The sequence below is a fragment of the Cherax quadricarinatus genome, unplaced genomic scaffold (assembly GCF_038502225.1).
Source record: "Cherax quadricarinatus isolate ZL_2023a unplaced genomic scaffold, ASM3850222v1 Contig354, whole genome shotgun sequence".
Taxonomy (NCBI): Eukaryota; Metazoa; Arthropoda; class Malacostraca; order Decapoda; family Parastacidae; genus Cherax; species Cherax quadricarinatus.
In genome coordinates, this window is record NW_027195380.1 from 143,521 (window position 1) to 166,257 (window position 22,737).

Below are 22,737 nucleotides of genomic sequence, written 5' to 3' on the forward strand. Positions count from 1 at the left end.
GTACACACTACTGACTACGCTGCATCATGGTGAGTGTACACACTACTGACTACGCTGCATCATGGTGAGTGTACACACTACTGACTACGCTGCATCACTGTGGTGAGTGTACACACTACTGACTACGCTGCATCATGGTGAGTGTACACACTACTGACTACGCTGCATCATGGTGAGTGTACACACTACTGACTACGCTGCATCATGGTGAGTGTACACACTACTGACTACGCTGCATCATGGTGAGTGTACACACTACTGACTACGCTGCATCACTGTGGTGAGTGTACACACTACTGACTACGCTGCATCATGGTGAGTGTACACACTACTGACTACGCTGCATCATGGTGAGTGTACACACTACTGACTACGCTGCATCACTGTGGTGAGTGTACACACTACTGACTACGCTGCATCATGGTGAGTGTACACACTACTGACTACGCTGCATCATGGTGAGTGTACACACTACTGACTACGCTGCATCATGGTGAGTGTACACACTACTGACTACGCTGCATCATGGTGAGTGTACACACTACTGACTACGCTGCATCATGGTGAGTGTACACACTACTGACTACGCTGCATCATGGTGAGTGTACACACTACTGACTACGCTGCATCACTGTGGTGAGTGTACACACTACTGACTACGCTGCATCATGGTGAGTGTACACACTACTGACTACGCTGCATCACTGTGGTGAGTGTACACACTACTGACTACGCTGCATCATGGTGAGTGTACACACTACTGACTACGCTGCATCATGGTGAGTGTACACACTACTGACTACGCTGCATCATGGTGAGTGTACACACTACTGACTACGCTGCATCACTGTGGTGAGTGTACACACTACTGACTACGCTGCATCATGGTGAGTGTACACACTACTGACTACGCTGCATCACTGTGGTGAGTGTACACACTACTGACTACGCTGCATCATGGTGAGTGTACACACTACTGACTACGCTGCATCACTGTGGTGAGTGTACACACTACTGACTACGCTGCATCATGGTGAGTGTACACACTACTGACTACGCTGCATCATGGTGAGTGTACACACTACTGACTACGCTGCATCATGGTGAGTGTACACACTACTGACTACGCTGCATCATGGTGAGTGTACACACTACTGACTACGCTGCATCATGGTGAGTGTACACACTACTGACTACGCTGCATCATGGTGAGTGTACACACTACTGACTACGCTGCATCATGGTGAGTGTACACACTACTGACTACGCTGCATCACTGTGGTGAGTGTACACACTACTGACTACGCTGCATCATGGTGAGTGTACACACTACTGACTACGCTGCATCACTGTGGTGAGTGTACACACTACTGACTACGCTGCATCATGGTGAGTGTACACACTACTGACTACGCTGCATCATGGTGAGTGTACACACTACTGACTACGCTGCATCATGGTGAGTGTACACACTACTGACTACGCTGCATCATGGTGAGTGTACACACTACTGACTACGCTGCATCATGGTGAGTGTACACACTACTGACTACGCTGCATCATGGTGAGTGTACACACTACTGACTACGCTGCATCATGGTGAGTGTACACACTACTGACTACGCTGCATCACTGTGGTGAGTGTACACACTACTGACTACGCTGCATCATGGTGAGTGTACACACTACTGACTACGCTGCATCATGGTGAGTGTACACACTACTGACTACGCTGCATCACTGTGGTGAGTGTACACACTACTGACTACGCTGCATCATGGTGAGTGTACACACTACTGACTACGCTGCATCATGGTGAGTGTACACACTACTGACTACGCTGCATCATGGTGAGTGTACACACTACTGACTACGCTGCATCATGGTGAGTGTACACACTACTGACTACGCTGCATCATGGTGAGTGTACACACTACTGACTACGCTGCATCATGGTGAGTGTACACACTACTGACTACGCTGCATCATGGTGAGTGTACACACTACTGACTACGCTGCATCATGGTGAGTGTACACACTACTGACTACGCTGCATCATGGTGAGTGTACACACTACTGACTACGCTGCATCATGGTGAGTGTACACACTACTGACTACGCTGCATCACTGTGGTGAGTGTACACACTACTGACTACGCTGCATCATGGTGAGTGTACACACTACTGACTACGCTGCATCATGGTGAGTGTACACACTACTGACTACGCTGCATCATGGTGAGTGTACACACTACTGACTACGCTGCATCATGGTGAGTGTACACACTACTGACTACGCTGCATCACTGTGGTGAGTGTACACACTACTGACTACGCTGCATCATGGTGAGTGTACACACTACTGACTACGCTGCATCATGGTGAGTGTACACACTACTGACTACGCTGCATCATGGTGAGTGTACACACTACTGACTACGCTGCATCACTGTGGTGAGTGTACACACTACTGACTACGCTGCATCATGGTGAGTGTACACACTACTGACTACGCTGCATCATGGTGAGTGTACACACTACTGACTACGCTGCATCATGGTGAGTGTACACACTACTGACTACGCTGCATCATGGTGAGTGTACACACTACTGACTACGCTGCATCACTGTGGTGAGTGTACACACTACTGACTACGCTGCATCACTGTGGTGAGTGTACACACTACTGACTACGCTGCATCATGGTGAGTGTACACACTACTGACTACGCTGCATCATGGTGAGTGTACACACTACTGACTACGCTGCATCACTGTGGTGAGTGTACACACTACTGACTACGCTGCATCATGGTGAGTGTACACACTACTGACTACGCTGCATCATGGTGAGTGTACACACTACTGACTACGCTGCATCATGGTGAGTGTACACACTACTGACTACGCTGCATCACTGTGGTGAGTGTACACACTACTGACTACGCTGCATCATGGTGAGTGTACACACTACTGACTACGCTGCATCACTGTGGTGAGTGTACACACTACTGACTACGCTGCATCATGGTGAGTGTACACACTACTGACTACGCTGCATCACTGTGGTGAGTGTACACACTACTGACTACGCTGCATCATGGTGAGTGTACACACTACTGACTACGCTGCATCATGGTGAGTGTACACACTACTGACTACGCTGCATCACTGTGGTGAGTGTACACACTACTGACTACGCTGCATCATGGTGAGTGTACACACTACTGACTACGCTGCATCATGGTGAGTGTACACACTACTGACTACGCTGCATCACTGTGGTGAGTGTACACACTACTGACTACGCTGCATCATGGTGAGTGTACACACTACTGACTACGCTGCATCATGGTGAGTGTACACACTACTGACTACGCTGCATCATGGTGAGTGTACACACTACTGACTACGCTGCATCATGGTGAGTGTACACACTACTGACTACGCTGCATCACTGTGGTGAGTGTACACACTACTGACTACGCTGCATCATGGTGAGTGTACACACTACTGACTACGCTGCATCATGGTGAGTGTACACACTACTGACTACGCTGCATCATGGTGAGTGTACACACTACTGACTACGCTGCATCACTGTGGTGAGTGTACACACTACTGACTACGCTGCATCATGGTGAGTGTACACACTACTGACTACGCTGCATCACTGTGGTGAGTGTACACACTACTGACTACGCTGCATCATGGTGAGTGTACACACTACTGACTACGCTGCATCATGGTGAGTGTACACACTACTGACTACGCTGCATCATGGTGAGTGTACACACTACTGACTACGCTGCATCACTGTGGTGAGTGTACACACTACTGACTACGCTGCATCATGGTGAGTGTACACACTACTGACTACGCTGCATCACTGTGGTGAGTGTACACACTACTGACTACGCTGCATCATGGTGAGTGTACACACTACTGACTACGCTGCATCACTGTGGTGAGTGTACACACTACTGACTACGCTGCATCATGGTGAGTGTACACACTACTGACTACGCTGCATCATGGTGAGTGTACACACTACTGACTACGCTGCATCATGGTGAGTGTACACACTACTGACTACGCTGCATCATGGTGAGTGTACACACTACTGACTACGCTGCATCACTGTGGTGAGTGTACACACTACTGACTACGCTGCATCATGGTGAGTGTACACACTACTGACTACGCTGCATCATGGTGAGTGTACACACTACTGACTACGCTGCATCATGGTGAGTGTACACACTACTGACTACGCTGCATCATGGTGAGTGTACACACTACTGACTACGCTGCATCATGGTGAGTGTACACACTACTGACTACGCTGCATCATGGTGAGTGTACACACTACTGACTACGCTGCATCATGGTGAGTGTACACACTACTGACTACGCTGCATCATGGTGAGTGTACACACTACTGACTACGCTGCATCATGGTGAGTGTACACACTACTGACTACGCTGCATCATGGTGAGTGTACACACTACTGACTACGCTGCATCACTGTGGTGAGTGTACACACTACTGACTACGCTGCATCATGGTGAGTGTACACACTACTGACTACGCTGCATCACTGTGGTGAGTGTACACACTACTGACTACGCTGCATCATGGTGAGTGTACACACTACTGACTACGCTGCATCATGGTGAGTGTACACACTACTGACTACGCTGCATCACTGTGGTGAGTGTACACACTACTGACTACGCTGCATCATGGTGAGTGTACACACTACTGACTACGCTGCATCATGGTGAGTGTACACACTACTGACTACGCTGCATCACTGTGGTGAGTGTACACACTACTGACTACTGCATCATGGTGAGTGTACACACTACTGACTACGCTGCATCACTGTGGTGAGTGTACACACTACTGACTACGCTGCATCATGGTGAGTGTACACACTACTGACTACGCTGCATCATGGTGAGTGTACACACTACTGACTACGCTGCATCACTGTGGTGAGTGTACACACTACTGACTACGCTGCATCATGGTGAGTGTACACACTACTGACTACGCTGCATCATGGTGAGTGTACACACTACTGACTACGCTGCATCACTGTGGTGAGTGTACACACTACTGACTACGCTGCATCATGGTGAGTGTACACACTACTGACTACGCTGCATCATGGTGAGTGTACACACTACTGACTACGCTGCATCATGGTGAGTGTACACACTACTGACTACGCTGCATCATGGTGAGTGTACACACTACTGACTACGCTGCATCACTGTGGTGAGTGTACACACTACTGACTACGCTGCATCATGGTGAGTGTACACACTACTGACTACGCTGCATCATGGTGAGTGTACACACTACTGACTACGCTGCATCACTGTGGTGAGTGTACACACTACTGACTACGCTGCATCATGGTGAGTGTACACACTACTGACTACGCTGCATCACTGTGGTGAGTGTACACACTACTGACTACGCTGCATCATGGTGAGTGTACACACTACTGACTACGCTGCATCATGGTGAGTGTACACACTACTGACTACGCTGCATCATGGTGAGTGTACACACTACTGACTACGCTGCATCACTGTGGTGAGTGTACACACTACTGACTACGCTGCATCATGGTGAGTGTACACACTACTGACTACGCTGCATCATGGTGAGTGTACACACTACTGACTACGCTGCATCATGGTGAGTGTACACACTACTGACTACGCTGCATCATGGTGAGTGTACACACTACTGACTACGCTGCATCATGGTGAGTGTACACACTACTGACTACGCTGCATCATGGTGAGTGTACACACTACTGACTACGCTGCATCATGGTGAGTGTACACACTACTGACTACGCTGCATCACTGTGGTGAGTGTACACACTACTGACTACGCTGCATCATGGTGAGTGTACACACTACTGACTACGCTGCATCATGGTGAGTGTACACACTACTGACTACGCTGCATCATGGTGAGTGTACACACTACTGACTACGCTGCATCATGGTGAGTGTACACACTACTGACTACGCTGCATCATGGTGAGTGTACACACTACTGACTACGCTGCATCATGGTGAGTGTACACACTACTGACTACGCTGCATCATGGTGAGTGTACACACTACTGACTACGCTGCATCATGGTGAGTGTACACACTACTGACTACGCTGCATCATGGTGAGTGTACACACTACTGACTACGCTGCATCATGGTGAGTGTACACACTACTGACTACGCTGCATCATGGTGAGTGTACACACTACTGACTACGCTGCATCATGGTGAGTGTACACACTACTGACTACGCTGCATCATGGTGAGTGTACACACTACTGACTACGCTGCATCACTGTGGTGAGTGTACACACTACTGACTACGCTGCATCACTGTGGTGAGTGTACACACTACTGACTACGCTGCATCATGGTGAGTGTACACACTACTGACTACGCTGCATCACTGTGGTGAGTGTACACACTACTGACTACGCTGCATCATGGTGAGTGTACACACTACTGACTACGCTGCATCACTGTGGTGAGTGTACACACTACTGACTACGCTGCATCATGGTGAGTGTACACACTACTGACTACGCTGCATCACTGTGGTGAGTGTACACACTACTGACTACGCTGCATCATGGTGAGTGTACACACTACTGACTACGCTGCATCATGGTGAGTGTACACACTACTGACTACGCTGCATCATGGTGAGTGTACACACTACTGACTACGCTGCATCATGGTGAGTGTACACACTACTGACTACGCTGCATCATGGTGAGTGTACACACTACTGACTACGCTGCATCATGGTGAGTGTACACACTACTGACTACGCTGCATCATGGTGAGTGTACACACTACTGACTACGCTGCATCATGGTGAGTGTACACACTACTGACTACGCTGCATCATGGTGAGTGTACACACTACTGACTACGCTGCATCATGGTGAGTGTACACACTACTGACTACGCTGCATCATGGTGAGTGTACACACTACTGACTACGCTGCATCATGGTGAGTGTACACACTACTGACTACGCTGCATCATGGTGAGTGTACACACTACTGACTACGCTGCATCATGGTGAGTGTACACACTACTGACTACGCTGCATCATGGTGAGTGTACACACTACTGACTACGCTGCATCACTGTGGTGAGTGTACACACTACTGACTACGCTGCATCATGGTGAGTGTACACACTACTGACTACGCTGCATCACTGTGGTGAGTGTACACACTACTGACTACGCTGCATCATGGTGAGTGTACACACTACTGACTACGCTGCATCATGGTGAGTGTACACACTACTGACTACGCTGCATCATGGTGAGTGTACACACTACTGACTACGCTGCATCACTGTGGTGAGTGTACACACTACTGACTACGCTGCATCATGGTGAGTGTACACACTACTGACTACGCTGCATCATGGTGAGTGTACACACTACTGACTACGCTGCATCATGGTGAGTGTACACACTACTGACTACGCTGCATCATGGTGAGTGTACACACTACTGACTACGCTGCATCATGGTGAGTGTACACACTACTGACTACGCTGCATCATGGTGAGTGTACACACTACTGACTACGCTGCATCATGGTGAGTGTACACACTACTGACTACGCTGCATCATGGTGAGTGTACACACTACTGACTACGCTGCATCATGGTGAGTGTACACACTACTGACTACGCTGCATCATGGTGAGTGTACACACTACTGACTACGCTGCATCATGGTGAGTGTACACACTACTGACTACGCTGCATCACTGTGGTGAGTGTACACACTACTGACTACGCTGCATCATGGTGAGTGTACACACTACTGACTACGCTGCATCATGGTGAGTGTACACACTACTGACTACGCTGCATCATGGTGAGTGTACACACTACTGACTACGCTGCATCATGGTGAGTGTACACACTACTGACTACGCTGCATCATGGTGAGTGTACACACTACTGACTACGCTGCATCACTGTGGTGAGTGTACACACTACTGACTACGCTGCATCATGGTGAGTGTACACACTACTGACTACGCTGCATCATGGTGAGTGTACACACTACTGACTACGCTGCATCATGGTGAGTGTACACACTACTGACTACGCTGCATCATGGTGAGTGTACACACTACTGACTACGCTGCATCATGGTGAGTGTACACACTACTGACTACGCTGCATCATGGTGAGTGTACACACTACTGACTACGCTGCATCATGGTGAGTGTACACACTACTGACTACGCTGCATCATGGTGAGTGTACACACTACTGACTACGCTGCATCATGGTGAGTGTACACACTACTGACTACGCTGCATCATGGTGAGTGTACACACTACTGACTACGCTGCATCATGGTGAGTGTACACACTACTGACTACGCTGCATCATGGTGAGTGTACACACTACTGACTACGCTGCATCATGGTGAGTGTACACACTACTGACTACGCTGCATCATGGTGAGTGTACACACTACTGACTACGCTGCATCATGGTGAGTGTACACACTACTGACTACGCTGCATCATGGTGAGTGTACACACTACTGACTACGCTGCATCATGGTGAGTGTACACACTACTGACTACGCTGCATCATGGTGAGTGTACACACTACTGACTACGCTGCATCATGGTGAGTGTACACACTACTGACTACGCTGCATCATGGTGAGTGTACACACTACTGACTACGCTGCATCACTGTGGTGAGTGTACACACTACTGACTACGCTGCATCATGGTGAGTGTACACACTACTGACTACGCTGCATCATGGTGAGTGTACACACTACTGACTACGCTGCATCATGGTGAGTGTACACACTACTGACTACGCTGCATCATGGTGAGTGTACACACTACTGACTACGCTGCATCATGGTGAGTGTACACACTACTGACTACGCTGCATCATGGTGAGTGTACACACTACTGACTACGCTGCATCATGGTGAGTGTACACACTACTGACTACGCTGCATCACTGTGGTGAGTGTACACACTACTGACTACGCTGCATCATGGTGAGTGTACACACTACTGACTACGCTGCATCACTGTGGTGAGTGTACACACTACTGACTACGCTGCATCATGGTGAGTGTACACACTACTGACTACGCTGCATCATGGTGAGTGTACACACTACTGACTACGCTGCATCATGGTGAGTGTACACACTACTGACTACGCTGCATCATGGTGAGTGTACACACTACTGACTACGCTGCATCATGGTGAGTGTACACACTACTGACTACGCTGCATCACTGTGGTGAGTGTACACACTACTGACTACGCTGCATCATGGTGAGTGTACACACTACTGACTACGCTGCATCACTGTGGTGAGTGTACACACTACTGACTACGCTGCATCATGGTGAGTGTACACACTACTGACTACGCTGCATCATGGTGAGTGTACACACTACTGACTACGCTGCATCATGGTGAGTGTACACACTACTGACTACGCTGCATCACTGTGGTGAGTGTACACACTACTGACTACGCTGCATCATGGTGAGTGTACACACTACTGACTACGCTGCATCATGGTGAGTGTACACACTACTGACTACGCTGCATCACTGTGGTGAGTGTACACACTACTGACTACGCTGCATCATGGTGAGTGTACACACTACTGACTACGCTGCATCATGATGAGTGTACACACTACTGACTACGCTGCATCATGGTGAGTGTACACACTGCTGACTACGCTGCATCATGGTGAGTGTACACACTACTGACTACGCTGCATCATGGTGAGTGTACACACTGCTGACTACGCTGCATCACTCATCAAAAGTTTCCTATAACAATGCAGGTTACTTCACATTAACACACCAGGGAAGTGCTCAGCCAGGCTCTTGATCCACCCAACTGTACGTATCCTCTCCTTCCTTGCATTGAACCCAAGTGCCTGTCATCTGCGGAATGTTAGGGCCAGTGTGTTAAAGCGTGGGAAGCAGTGGGAATGTTGGAAAGTTTGTAAGATAAGATAAGATAAGATAAGATAAGATAAGATTTCGTTCGGATTTTTAACCCCGGAGGGTTAGCCACCCAGGATAACCCAAGAAAGTCAGTGCGTCATCGAAGACTGTCTAACTCAGTGGTTCCCAAACTGGGGGTAAATTACCCCCTGGGGGTAATTTAACCATTTTTGGGGGGTAATGGAGGGGTGACAGAAAAAAAGTTATGAATTCTGAAAATCAAGAAAACAATGCGGTACCCGGTATGAGGATTATTGTTAACTTTGTCTTAGTATATAAAGTTGTAAAGTAAACCTATTATAAGTAAGTAATAAAGTTAAACCAAATAACAATAAACATCAAAAACTAATATACAGTATTAGAAAAGAAGAAATATATAGCTAAGTGTGTGGAAACCCAAAAGTATTTTGACAAGTATGCTTCAGGACAAAAGTCACTCAGTAGCCCAGATGGACCTGTCCAGTACGTGTCACACTTCTTGAGGCTGCGTCCACTGTCAGTTTATCTGTGAGCATCAGCCGAGGTAGACATAAGCTGGTATGTATGTGTACTGCCCTGTGCAGTATATAGTTAGTATTTACCCACTGTTACTGTGAATTTGTAGCTATTATTAATTTTATATATAATGTATGTGTGGTTCTTATGTTTTCAATGGTTTTGCTAGGATTAGCAGAGTATGCAAGGCTGTATACGTTCACGTTTAGCCATATATGTCAATAATAACAACATTTTGTGAAAGGGGTAACATGCTTTATGTGGCATGTTAAATTGGGTAACAAGCTGAAAAAGTTTGGGAACCATTGGTCTAACTTATTTCCATTGGGGTCCTTAATCTTGTCCCCCAGGATGCGACCCACACCAGTCGACTAACACCCAGGTACCTATTTGCTGCTAGGTAAACAGGACAACAGGTGTAAGGAAACGTGTCAAATGTTTCCACCCGCCGGGAATCGAACCCGGGCCCTCCGTGTGTGAAGCGGGAGCTTTAGCCACCAGACCACCGGGCCACCACCACCAGACCACCGGGAGTGGCTGGTACAGCTGCAAGCTTCCCAGCTTACCACGTGTGGAGTGGCTTGTACAGCTGCAAGCTTCCCAGCTTACCACGTCTGGAGTGGCTGGTACAGCTGCAAGCTTCCCAGCTTACCACGTGTGCACCTACGTCATCACTTTGGCAAAAATGAACGTATTTGTCCACTTACTATTATAAGTGACTTACTTCCATTGGGTCTTATTTCCATTGGTCTAGGTTAGGTTGCATTGGGTTATGTTATTATGCTTACTTATCAAAATAAAGCTTCTTTCCTGTTTAAAATATAACACCCCATTACATAACCCTGCTTAAAAAAAATTTGTTTAGGCAAAATAAGAATATCATTTATCATTTAATTAATTTCCACAACAAAGAACTTTTTCTGTGTAATACATAACATGACTCTTTATAAAGTGCTATGTTTCTGTCTTGGGGAAAATGTACATAATGACCAGTGTATTTTATTTGATAAGTTATACAAGAATGGTTAATGATAATCTTCATTTTTACAAGCACATGTACAAGGTATACAGGCCTTGCTGACATAACACATACTATATAGAAAGCCCCCGTGTTATGCAGAGCATTTCAGGCAGATTAGGTCAATTTTGTCACAAGATGCGACCCATACCAGTCGACTAACACCCAGGTACCTATTTTACAGATAGGACAGGAGGTATCTTAAGGAAACACGTTCTAGTGTTTCCAGCTGTACCGGGGATCGACCCCCAGACCTCAGTGTGTGAGCTGAGTGCGCTAACAATTAATGCAAATGATATATGGGATACACGTAGTGTTTAATAATTTTATGAACCCTTGAAGAACTCTACTGGGTTATTCTGGGATGGATCTACATAATGTACATTGTGTCCATTATGACTTTACACACAACACCATTGTAAAATGTGTGTAATATAGTTAAAAATAGATTTATTTGACTTAGTTCAAATACCTTGGATCATGATTATCTTCCCATTCCTTGAATAAGACCTGTTTACATTCTATTACCCAAGCTTAACACTTCTCAGTAAATAAGCATATTCCTTTTTGGGGGACAACACTACAAATTGGGATTTATTAAACAGTTGTATCCCAGGAGGGTTTATATTGAAATGAATGATTGCAAATAATAAATAATAATAATTATTTTTACAAGTGCATGTACAAGGTATAAAGACCTAGACCCTTGTTATGCAGAGCATTTTGGACAAATTAGGTCAATTTTGTCCCCAGGAGGCGATCCACGCGAGTCAACTGACACCCCAGGTACATATTTTACTGCTAGGTAAACAGGGACAACAGGTGTCTTAAGGAAACATCACCTAATGTTTCCTCAAGTACCTAGGATCAAACTACGGGACAAACACTAATCACCCTCACATACAACCTCCTGCAATTATTCCTACAGTTGAGACCTTCTTTAATTTATTTATTTATTTATTTATTTATTAATTTGAACATGATACAGAGAAGTACAAGGAATACAATTTTTAAAGTGCAGAGCATGCACTTTATTGGTATTTAAATGCACGAAGATTTAATGCAAGGTAATATAATTGGACTACATATGCAATTTATTAGATATCACTGAAGTTGGGTACCACTAAAATATAATAAACAAAAAAATAATTGTATCAAGGGTTAGGCTGGTGTGTGTGCATGTACTTGTGGGCACTTGCAACCTTGTATTTTATGATACAAGGTCATTGGCTTCATTTAATGATTTGGTTGTAGGTGTTTGAGGTAGAGGCAGGCCCCACTTATACAGCAGGTTAGGTGCTTGAGGTAGAGGCAGGCCCCACTTATACAGCAGGTTAGGTGTTTGAGGTAGAGGCAGGCCCCACTTATACAGCAGGTTAGGTGTTTGAGGTAGAGGCAGGCCCCACTTATACAGCAGGTTAGGTGTTTGAGGTAGAGGCAGGCCCCACTTATACAGCAGGCCCCACTTATACAGCAGGTCAGGTGTTTGAGGTAGAGGCAGGCCCCACTTATACAGCAGGTTAGGTGTTTGAGGTAGAGGCAGGCCCCACTTATACAGCAGGTTAGGTGTTTGAGGTAGAGGCAGGCCCCACTTATACAGCAGGTTAGGTGTTTGAGGTAGAGGCAGGCCCCACTTATACAGCAGGTTAGGTGTTTGAGGTAGAGGCAGGCCCCACTTATACAGCAGGTCAGGTGTTTGAGGTAGAGGCAGGCCCCACTTATACAGCAGGTTAGGTGTTTGAGGTAGAGGCAGGCCCCACTTATACAGCAGGTTAGGTGTTTGAGGTAGAGGCAGGCCCCACTTATACAGCAGGCCCCACTTATACAGCAGGCCCCACTTATACAGCAGGCCCCACTTATACAGCAGGTCAGGTGTTTGAGGTAGAGGCAGGCCCCACTTATACAGCAGGCCCCACTTATACAGCAGGCCCCACTTATACAGCAGGCCCCACTTATACAGCAGGCCCCACTTATACAGCAGGCCCCACTTATACAGCAGGTCAGGTTCTGGGATACTACTCTAAAATGAAACAGCATTTTTTCAACTTCAAATGCATAAATTTACACTGATATATTTATTATATATATTTACACTATAATATATTAAGTGAGCAATGGATGTAGGACATCTAATGTAAGGAAACACGCCCAGTGCTTCTACCCTTGCCGGGAGTCGAACCCGGACACTCACCATGTGAAGCAAGAGCTTTTGCCACCAGGCCATGGGCCACTGTTGGTAAATGTATTTATTGTAGAAAGTCTGAATAAATGAAGACAGGGGATAATTGAAAACCATTGTACTAGTGGAATACTGTGAATCAAGGCCCTACAGTTTATAATATTCATCATCACCCAGCGCATCAAATTCTGAGAAGACGTGTCACCATAGAAGGCACAGAAAAGCATAATTTATGTACAGTTTTTGTAAACTAGTAATTATTTTATTAAAAAAAAGTATGCACTTAAGAGAGGGGAAACTTAAGATGTTTTGGTCCAACTTGGACCACTGGCAGTTGTCAAAGTCTGACTGATTTACCATCTTAAGTATCTCGTCTTTTTTAAAAAATCTACTTCGATTGCATTTATCAAACTTCCACTCTGTTGATAAGACCTTGTACATAATGTTTAAGAACAGCTAAAAAATTTCATATGAACTCAAACAATGCATCAGTCAAAAGGCAGGACAAGGGTAAATTCTTGGGACTACACCTGGACACCAAACTAAAAATCACTGCACACCCAGAACATTTCTAAAAAAAAAAAAAAAAAAAGTGTGGCATTCTTTTAAATATAGTGTTGTGTATCTTGGACATCCTGTTAAGTATCTCAACCATCCCTACTTGTCTTGTACTATTCTAATCTATTCCTACCTCACTTACGTTATTTGCATGGGGATCACCAACAGCTGATCACTTGAAACCTGTTGTTACTCAGCAGAAATCAGCTCTTAATATAATATTTATTTACTACAAGTACATGTATAAAGCTAGTTTGTCAGTTTTATCCCAGGATGCTACCCACACCAGTCTACTAACACTCAGGTTCCCATTTTACTGATTAGGAACATAAACAACCGGTGTAGAGAAACATGCCCAAGGTTTCTACCCTCACTTGCTGTGGAAGAAAGAGTTTTAATTACCAGGCCATGGAGCACCCAAAGAATAATTACATTCAGGTTGCATCAATGTACCCCTCCCCTATTTGAAGTTTAAATTTGCTTAATATTCAAAATATTTACTTTATACTGTACATGCTATGTATATAGGTCACTCAATGCAAACACTCTGGATAACTGCAACAGAACACATGAACATTACAAGAAACAAATATCTCTTCAAATATATACCACATGTAGAACTCGACCTGTTCAGTAACCCCATGCCAGTAAAAGTCCCTAAAATATGGAGCTCTTTGCCTGAAAATGCCAGTTCCCTATTTGTCCGTGGTTTTAATATTACTTAAATATATCCACTATATAATGATTGTAAATGTTCATGCCTTGTTGTCACCAGTTTAATTCAAATACTCCATAAAAAGCATCACATTGATCTGGTGTAACTCCATTTTGATTATTTAAAATTTTCCAGTCTTTCACATATAACCTGTCTCATTATACTTATGATCGGAATGAATTACTCATGATGTACTGATATCCAGTGCCTAAAATAATATTCTAGGATTAGAATTAGTACTTTAGTATCCATGTTTTAGGATTAGTTCACCTGAAATGCTTTGTATAATAAGTGACTTTCAACCAAATGTACCTTTATATCAAATTGTACTTGTAACAAAACTGTAACCAAATGAAATGTTAATCTTAAGTAGCAGGATGACATCACAATACCTGGAGTTTACCTGGAGAGAGTTTCGGGGGTCAACGCCCCCGCGGCCCGGTCTGTGACCAGGCCTCCTGGTGGATCAGCGCCTGATCAACCAGGCTGTTGCTGCTGGCTGCACGCAAACCAACGTACGAGCCACAGCCCGGCTGATCAGGAACTGACTTTAGGTGCTTGTCCAGTGCCAGCTTGAAGACTGCCAGGGGTCTGTTGGTAATCCCCCTTATGTGTGCTGGGAGGCAGTTGAACAGTCTCGGGCCCCTGACACTTATTGTATGGTCTCTTAACGTGCTAGTGACACCCCTGCTTTTCATTGGGGGGATGGTGCATCGTCTGCCAAGTCTTTTGCTTTCGTAGTGAGTGATTTTCGTGTGCAAGTTCGGTACTAGTCCCTCTAGGATTTTCCAGGTGTATATAATCATGTATCTCTCCCTCCTGCGTTCCAGGGAATACAGGTTTAGAAACCTCAAGCGCTCCCAGTAATTGAGGTGTTTTATCTCCGTTATGCGCGCCGTGAAAGTTCTCTGTACATTTTCTAGGTCGGCAATTTCACCTGCCTTGAAAGGTGCTGTTAGAGTGCAGCAATATTCCAGCCTAGATAGAACAAGTGACCTGAAGAGTGTCATCATGGGCTTGGCCTCCCTAGTTTTGAAGGTTCTCATTATCCATCCTGTCATTTTTCTAGCAGATGCGATTGATACAATGTTATGGTCCTTGAAGGTGAGATCCTCCGACATGATCACTCCCAGGTCTCTGACGTTGGTGTTTCGCTCTATTTTGTGGCCAGAATTTGTTTTGTACTCTGATGAAGATTTAATTTCCTCATGTTTACCATATCTGAGTAATTGAAATTTCTCATCGTTGAACTTCATATTGTTTTCTGCAGCCCACTGAAAGATTTGGTTGATGTCCGCCTGGAGCCTTGCAGTGTCTGCAATGGAAGACACTGTCATGCAGATTCGGGTGTCGTCTGCAAAGGAAGACACGGTGCTGTGGCTGACATCCTTGTCTATGTCGGATATGAGGATGAGGAACAAGATGGGAGCTAGTACTGTGCCTTGTGGAACAGAGCTTTTCACCGTAGGCCTTCCAAACTGCAACATCACCTACAATGAAGGAGGGGTGTAGATGTTGCAGTTCGGAAGGTATCAGACCTGTGATGTCGGCACACTTCTGGCAAGACACTAATTTAATGAGTGATGGTGAAATCGTTAATCTTTTTTGGGTCAGCCTACTTTAGTGGGAGATGGTTGTTGTACCAAAACAGAGAGAGATATAACATGGGCACTTTAAAAAGACAAGATGGTTGTTGAAGGGAGGGAGGGTAACGTGTAAGAGAATTATGATATATTATTTTATTTTGCACAAAAGTGGGAGGGTTTAGTGGGGATGTAAAGAAAGAAAAGATTTGATATTTTAATTTCTTAAATTGTCTTAGATACTGGGATGAGAGACCATATACCTTTGTATTAATTGCCCTAATGTGGGATACGGTATGTAATATTGATTTTCTTTCAGAATTTCATTTTAATGTACATATTAATTAATACTGTTTTTATTGCAGATTAAGATTTGTATCCTGGAAAGAAGTTAGTACCTACAACCTACTGCATTCAGCAAAGTGCTGGCTACGATCTGCTCTCCCAGCAGCCATTTACTCCCAGTGTACTGAGTAGTTGAGTAACTCTCTTGGTGCTGGTTGTGACCGCATTGGGTTGGTGAATCAACTCCCTCCCTAGCACTGCTGTTCCTTTCAACGGGTGAAAGCACCCAAGGGCTGTCCAAGCAGAAATTTAATCTCAGTTTATTGAGTAACTCTCGGTGCAGGTTGTAACCGCATTGAGTTAGTGAATCAACTCCCAAGCACCTTTGCTTCTTTCAACGTGTGAAGGCATACATGAGCTAAGCCAAAGTTTCCTCCCAGATCAATTAACTCGACTAGTTGCAGTGTTCGTAAAGATTTTGCTAAAATGGTTGCTCCATATGAAATTGGAGATGTTATGTGTTCCTTTGTTCGTGTCCGAGGAAGTGGAGCAGACAAAGCTGCAATGCTTATTTGCTGGGACCTTGCTCGCTCTTCAACAGTTGCTGGAGCAGTACCTGTTCAGCCAACAATCCCATCAGCCATCCCAATAACTATATTGTTCAAGCCAGCAAAATCTGATGAAGAAAATAACAGACCTAACAGTGAAGAGCAAGGAGCTGTAGCTCAGGTTGATGAGCAAACGGAGGAAAGAGCATCAGCAAAATCCATCAGTAAGAATGCCTCTGCAAGCAAGCAGGAAAGCTCTGTGGCACAGGCAGCAAGACCAACTGAAGAACCATGTCCAAATATATCAAATTGTACACCTCTGAAGCCTGATGGTGGAGGACAATCTGCAGGTGCACGCAAAAGAAAGCACATCATTGAGTCTGGAAGATTAGAACAAGAGAGTGGACCTTCACTCACAAAGGTTCAGTGCGTGTCACAGGAAATGGAAGAAGACGGTAAAATTGCTACTATTATTGGTGCATTATCACAAGTACAGGAGGAAGTATCCAAACTGACTAAAGAACGTGATCAACTACGTAAAGAAAATGAAGAGCTCCGAAACAGGTTGACCCTGTTCCATGATCTCTTCAGGAACAAGAAGCGCCTTTCATTGCTTGTTAGGCGCATAGGCATAACAAACTAACTGTTGCACTCAGACGCAAGTGCCATTGAGTCTGGAAGATTAGAAGGCAGGGAACCTGTAAAAGTGTGTGTTACTTCTGTTACTGGCAGAATCATAACACGGATGAATTATCTAAACCCCAAGAGCAAGAAGTACCCAACATTTTTGAGTTGCTTTGGCAGAAATTTAATTGCTGCATGCAAACATAAATGCAATTCAACATGGATGGCTAAAAAAGTGAGCTCATGTTCAGTATTAGTTGCTACTAATACTGTGATAAATCTGAAAACAAGCAGCACAAAAATAGACTGAGCCTGTTTTGTGACCTCAACAAGATGCACTTGACAAATTAACCATGGCAATATAAAAATGCCATTCTATTAGCACATGACCGCTCATATTAGTGTTACTTTGCCGGCACTTCTCCAGAAGGAAATAAAAGCTGCAAATTTGGATAGGTTCTGTTGATTTGCATGATTGAGTAACACTTGATCTGTTTGGTTCTAATGTATTTGTATGTACTGTATTACTGTGGAAGAATTTTGAGGGAATGCTTGTTCTGGAGCTTTAAAGAAGATTTCCTCAATTTATATATGTAACTGATGTGCAGATTTTTGCAGTACTGTTCCACTAGTTAATGTAGGCAAAAATGCTTTAACTATAAAGTTAGGGGTTTCTTCTTTTTTTGGTTACTCTTATCGTGGTGGGAGACAGTCGCTGTGATTTATGAGTGTAATAATACAATTTGCAAATAAAGAACCAATCAGCTCTCAATTAGTGACTAAATTATTACTCCAGGAATAGGAGTAATAATTTAGTGACTTTGATTTTGTAACTCAATGTTTAATTTTGCAACTCATTGTTTCTATCAAATGCAGACTTAATTATACACTTCCAGTTAACCCTCTCACAGTTGCAATGTTCAAAATGCAACACAAGGCAAAATCTTAATTAAATGTTTAATCTCCTGTAGTTGAACTATAATAGGATGGTCAGAGCACTGATTAGTTCCTTTAGTCTCCTCTTTACAGATACTAGCATTAGCTGAATTCAGTCATGACTACTCGTGTAAGATTATTGCCCTAAGATAGGTAGTGTGAACTCGCTTTAAATAAGAATGTTGTCCTTTCTATAACAGCCTCTTATTTTCACACTTATGGAGTACTACTGTTGGTACTGTTTACTTTGAGCAAGTGTTGCATATTATATCAATAGGTGAAATTGCTTTAACTTAAATCACATAACCTCAAATTATTAGTTCCATTTGTTTTAAATGTTACAAACATTCCTTTGCCGGTTTATAAGCAAAATTAATTTTTATATATTTTTAAATTATTTTGGCATATAGTTTAGAACTATTGTACCTACATACAGAATTACACAAAGTAATTCTGTAGAAAAAAGATTAGATTGTGAGAGGTCTTATCTGGTCATTGAGAAACTGCACCATATATAGTTAAAGAAAAATTAAATAAAAACTTAGGTTGAACTGCACTAATCTGAATGCCACTTTTGAAATAGTTTTGATAGTTCATGTTAAATAATGTCATAATTCTACCTTTTGATTCAGTGCCAGTTTATCTCAAGTGAATTTTTTTTTTTCTCCGAATTGTAATTTTTGTTACTCAGTTCTTCCATGTGGCTAGGTGCCAGTTTATGGCTGGAGTGACTTGTTCCTCCAGTTCTTCCTTGTGGCTAGGTGCCAGTTTATGGCTGGAGTGACTTGTTGCTCCAGTTATTCCTTGTGGCTAGGTGCCAGTTTATGGCTGCAATGACTTGTTCCTCCAGTTATTCCTTGTGGCTAGGTGCCAGTTTATGGCTGGAATGACTTGTTCCTCCAGTTATTCCTTGTGGCTAGGTGCCAGTTTATGGCTGAAGTGACTTGTTGCTCCAGTTCTTCGTTGTGGCTAGGTGCCAGTTTATGGCTGGAGTGACTTTTGTTCCTCCAGTTCTTCCTTGTGGCTAGGTGCCAGTTTATGGCTGGAGTGACTTGTTGCTCCAGTTATTCCTTGTGGCTAGGTGCCAGTTTATGGCTGGAGTGACTTTGGTTACTCCAGTTCTTCCTTGTGGCTAGGTGCCAGTTTATGGCTGAAGTGACTTGTTGCTCCAGTTATTCCTTGTGGCTAGGTGCCAGTTTATGGCTGGGGTGACTTTTGTTGCTGCAGTTATTCCTTGTGGCTAGGTGCCAGTTTATGGCTGGAGTGAGTTTAGTTGCTCCAGTTCTTCCTTGTGGCTAGGTGCCAGTTACAATCAGTGATGACTCCAGTTCTTCCTTTTGGCTAGGTGCCAGTTTATGGCTGGAATGACTTGTTACTCCAGTTATTCAATATGGCTAAGTGCCATTCCATATAAATAAAAAAATTTGTATACTGCTTCCTATGTTTAGAAATGGAAGCTTAAGTTACTTAATTAATGTGTGTTAAGCAAAGGAAATCTCTTCATTAAAAGTAGGCATACACTGAGGCCCATTATATTATAGTTTAATATCTGCATCTGAAAAATTGTATTTTGTATGATTTGTTCAGCAACGTGCTTTGTTTAACTTTCTCGTGAAGTACCCTTTTTTGATGCAGATTTTATAGCTGGGGCTTTGTATATTGCTAATTTGTGAAACTGACCCAATTGCTACACTTCATGGCAAGACTTTATGCTTCACTCCTCGGATGTGTTCTCTTCTGTCAAGTAATGTTGAAAGATTGTTGCAAGTTTTAGCTTGTGCTAATATTGTTACACTTAATGGAAAGTACATTAACCTGTTAAGTATATGTGTTATATAATATATGGTTGGTATTAAATAACAGTGAACTGAGTATAATTATGTATGTAAGGGAAACATTGTATTTAACAAATATGGAATCTTTGATGACATCCGCCTAGTTCTAAATACATGTATAGTAATAATTTGAAACTAACCCAAGAATTGAAAATGGAAGAGTTGTTTTTCACCTTGATAGTGGTTCTGGATGGATAAAAATATTTTCCAGACTAGTTTCCAGTTTTTGTCTTAAAAAAGTTTAGATATCAGTATTGTTGCTAGACTTATTCAAAATAGATACATGAATTGCACATATTAGAGGAGTTTTGTCCTTTTACTAGTCTCAAGTTAGAAGAATAGGATCAAATTAAATGTTAGGTAAGATTGCCGTCAGGTAAAGTCGTGTGTGTTTTGAGAATAATTGAGAGGCATGCATCCACACACAAAAAGTAAAAAATTATGATTCCTGTTAGAATTGTTTTATATGAGGGAAAAGTTATCAAAATTGTATCTGATGGCATAAGTGAAAGAATTTTGGAAGAGAACCTCTTTTTTGCCATTGAATTAGGGTTAAATTTCAGTTTATTGTAAATACTTATCTTTTATATTTTATCTTTTTTGTGTCTACAAGTTTTTTGTTGGTGGATCTTACTTTCAACATTGATTGAAAAACTGCGCTTTGCTTTTGTTTTTTTTCCGAAACTTTGTCAGTTCTATGTTAAAATAGATTATTCTGGTCATGTTTCAATGTTTGAATGTCACTTAGCAGTTGACTTTGGACTTTAAGGTATTAAAAGCATTTCACACATATTTTGCTTAGTAACAACATTTTTTAATTAAATAAAATTTAATTGTTAATATGACGTCATTCAGCATTGAAACTGTCTAATTTTTTTTTTAAATAGTTACATGGAATGTTGTAAGCAGTTTATCATGGCAGTTGCCTCGCCTCTCAATAGTTACATGGAATGTTGTAAGCAGTTTATCATGGCAGTTGCCTCGCCTCTCAATAGTTACATGGAATGTTGTAAGCAGTTTATCATGGCAGTTGTCTCGCCTCTCAATAGAGGGGGTTTCCTGCCTTCAATATTTTTGTGTTGTCATAGGATAATTAACCTATGATTCATTTAATTCTTATGCGTTCTCATTTGTTACCACCCTGTAATGGATTAACACAGTTTTTGCTGGACTTTGTAAAGGATTAGTTACATTTGATGAGTTCTCAAGATATTTATTACCCTGTAAAGGACTTTGTAAATCATATGGTTCTGCCGATATTATTACATGCTAAATAACCAACTTATTATAATCAAACAGCATTGTTTTTCAGTCTTTTACATTGTGGTAATATGTATTTTAAACTAAGTTTGAATATTTAGTTGCAAATGTTAATTCAAATCTATTAATTGTAAAAAAACAAAAAAAAAACAAAGCCTGAGTGTCATTCAGTGATGCTTAGGCTTTATTAAAAGGCCACCAAAAAAAAAAATGTTTTTGAACGTTTGATAGTGTAGGGTTACAACATATTTTCTTAAGCGTGTGTTAAGAGTATATTCATGAATTAATAATTTAATACATTTTATAGTAGAGTAATTAAGCAGCTTTTACCGTTACTGCTCCAGCATTTACAAAAGCTCTTTACAAAAATTATTTTGAAGTTGTCTGGTTAGTAGCTCCTAGATTTCAGATTATTAATTTATGATTGTTTTCAGTTAAGATATTATAAAGGATCATATAATGCTTTTTTTTTGATGTAATAAACAACAGTCTCCATTATTTCTGTCTGTTATTTCATCCTTTGTTTAGCTAGGTTAATACTGGAAAGATAAGCTATAATTGGAATTTAATCATGACTATGTCGGTTATAATTGGAATTTATACATACAT

At 43.0% G+C, this 22,737-nt stretch overlaps 1 protein-coding gene across 4 annotated transcripts in view; it reads left to right on the plus strand.

The window, feature by feature from the left end:
- LOC138851333 (uncharacterized) overlaps positions 1–22,300 on the plus strand; it is a 79,082-nt gene extending 56,782 nt beyond the window's left edge. The window contains exons 3-4 of one of the 4 annotated variants that reach the window (XR_011391162.1): positions 17,006–20,169; positions 20,223–22,300. Coding sequence is in view for 2 of the 4 variants with exons in the window: in XM_070080365.1 (XP_069936466.1) it covers positions 17,412–18,116 (705 nt within the window). In the remaining 2 variants the exon portion in view is untranslated. Of the gene's footprint in view, positions 1–16,106; positions 16,587–17,005 lie in introns of those variants that run through there. The other 3 variants (XR_011391161.1, XM_070080366.1, XM_070080365.1) reach the window with 3 other exon arrangements.
- The last annotated feature ends 437 nt before the right edge of the window (positions 22,301–22,737 follow it).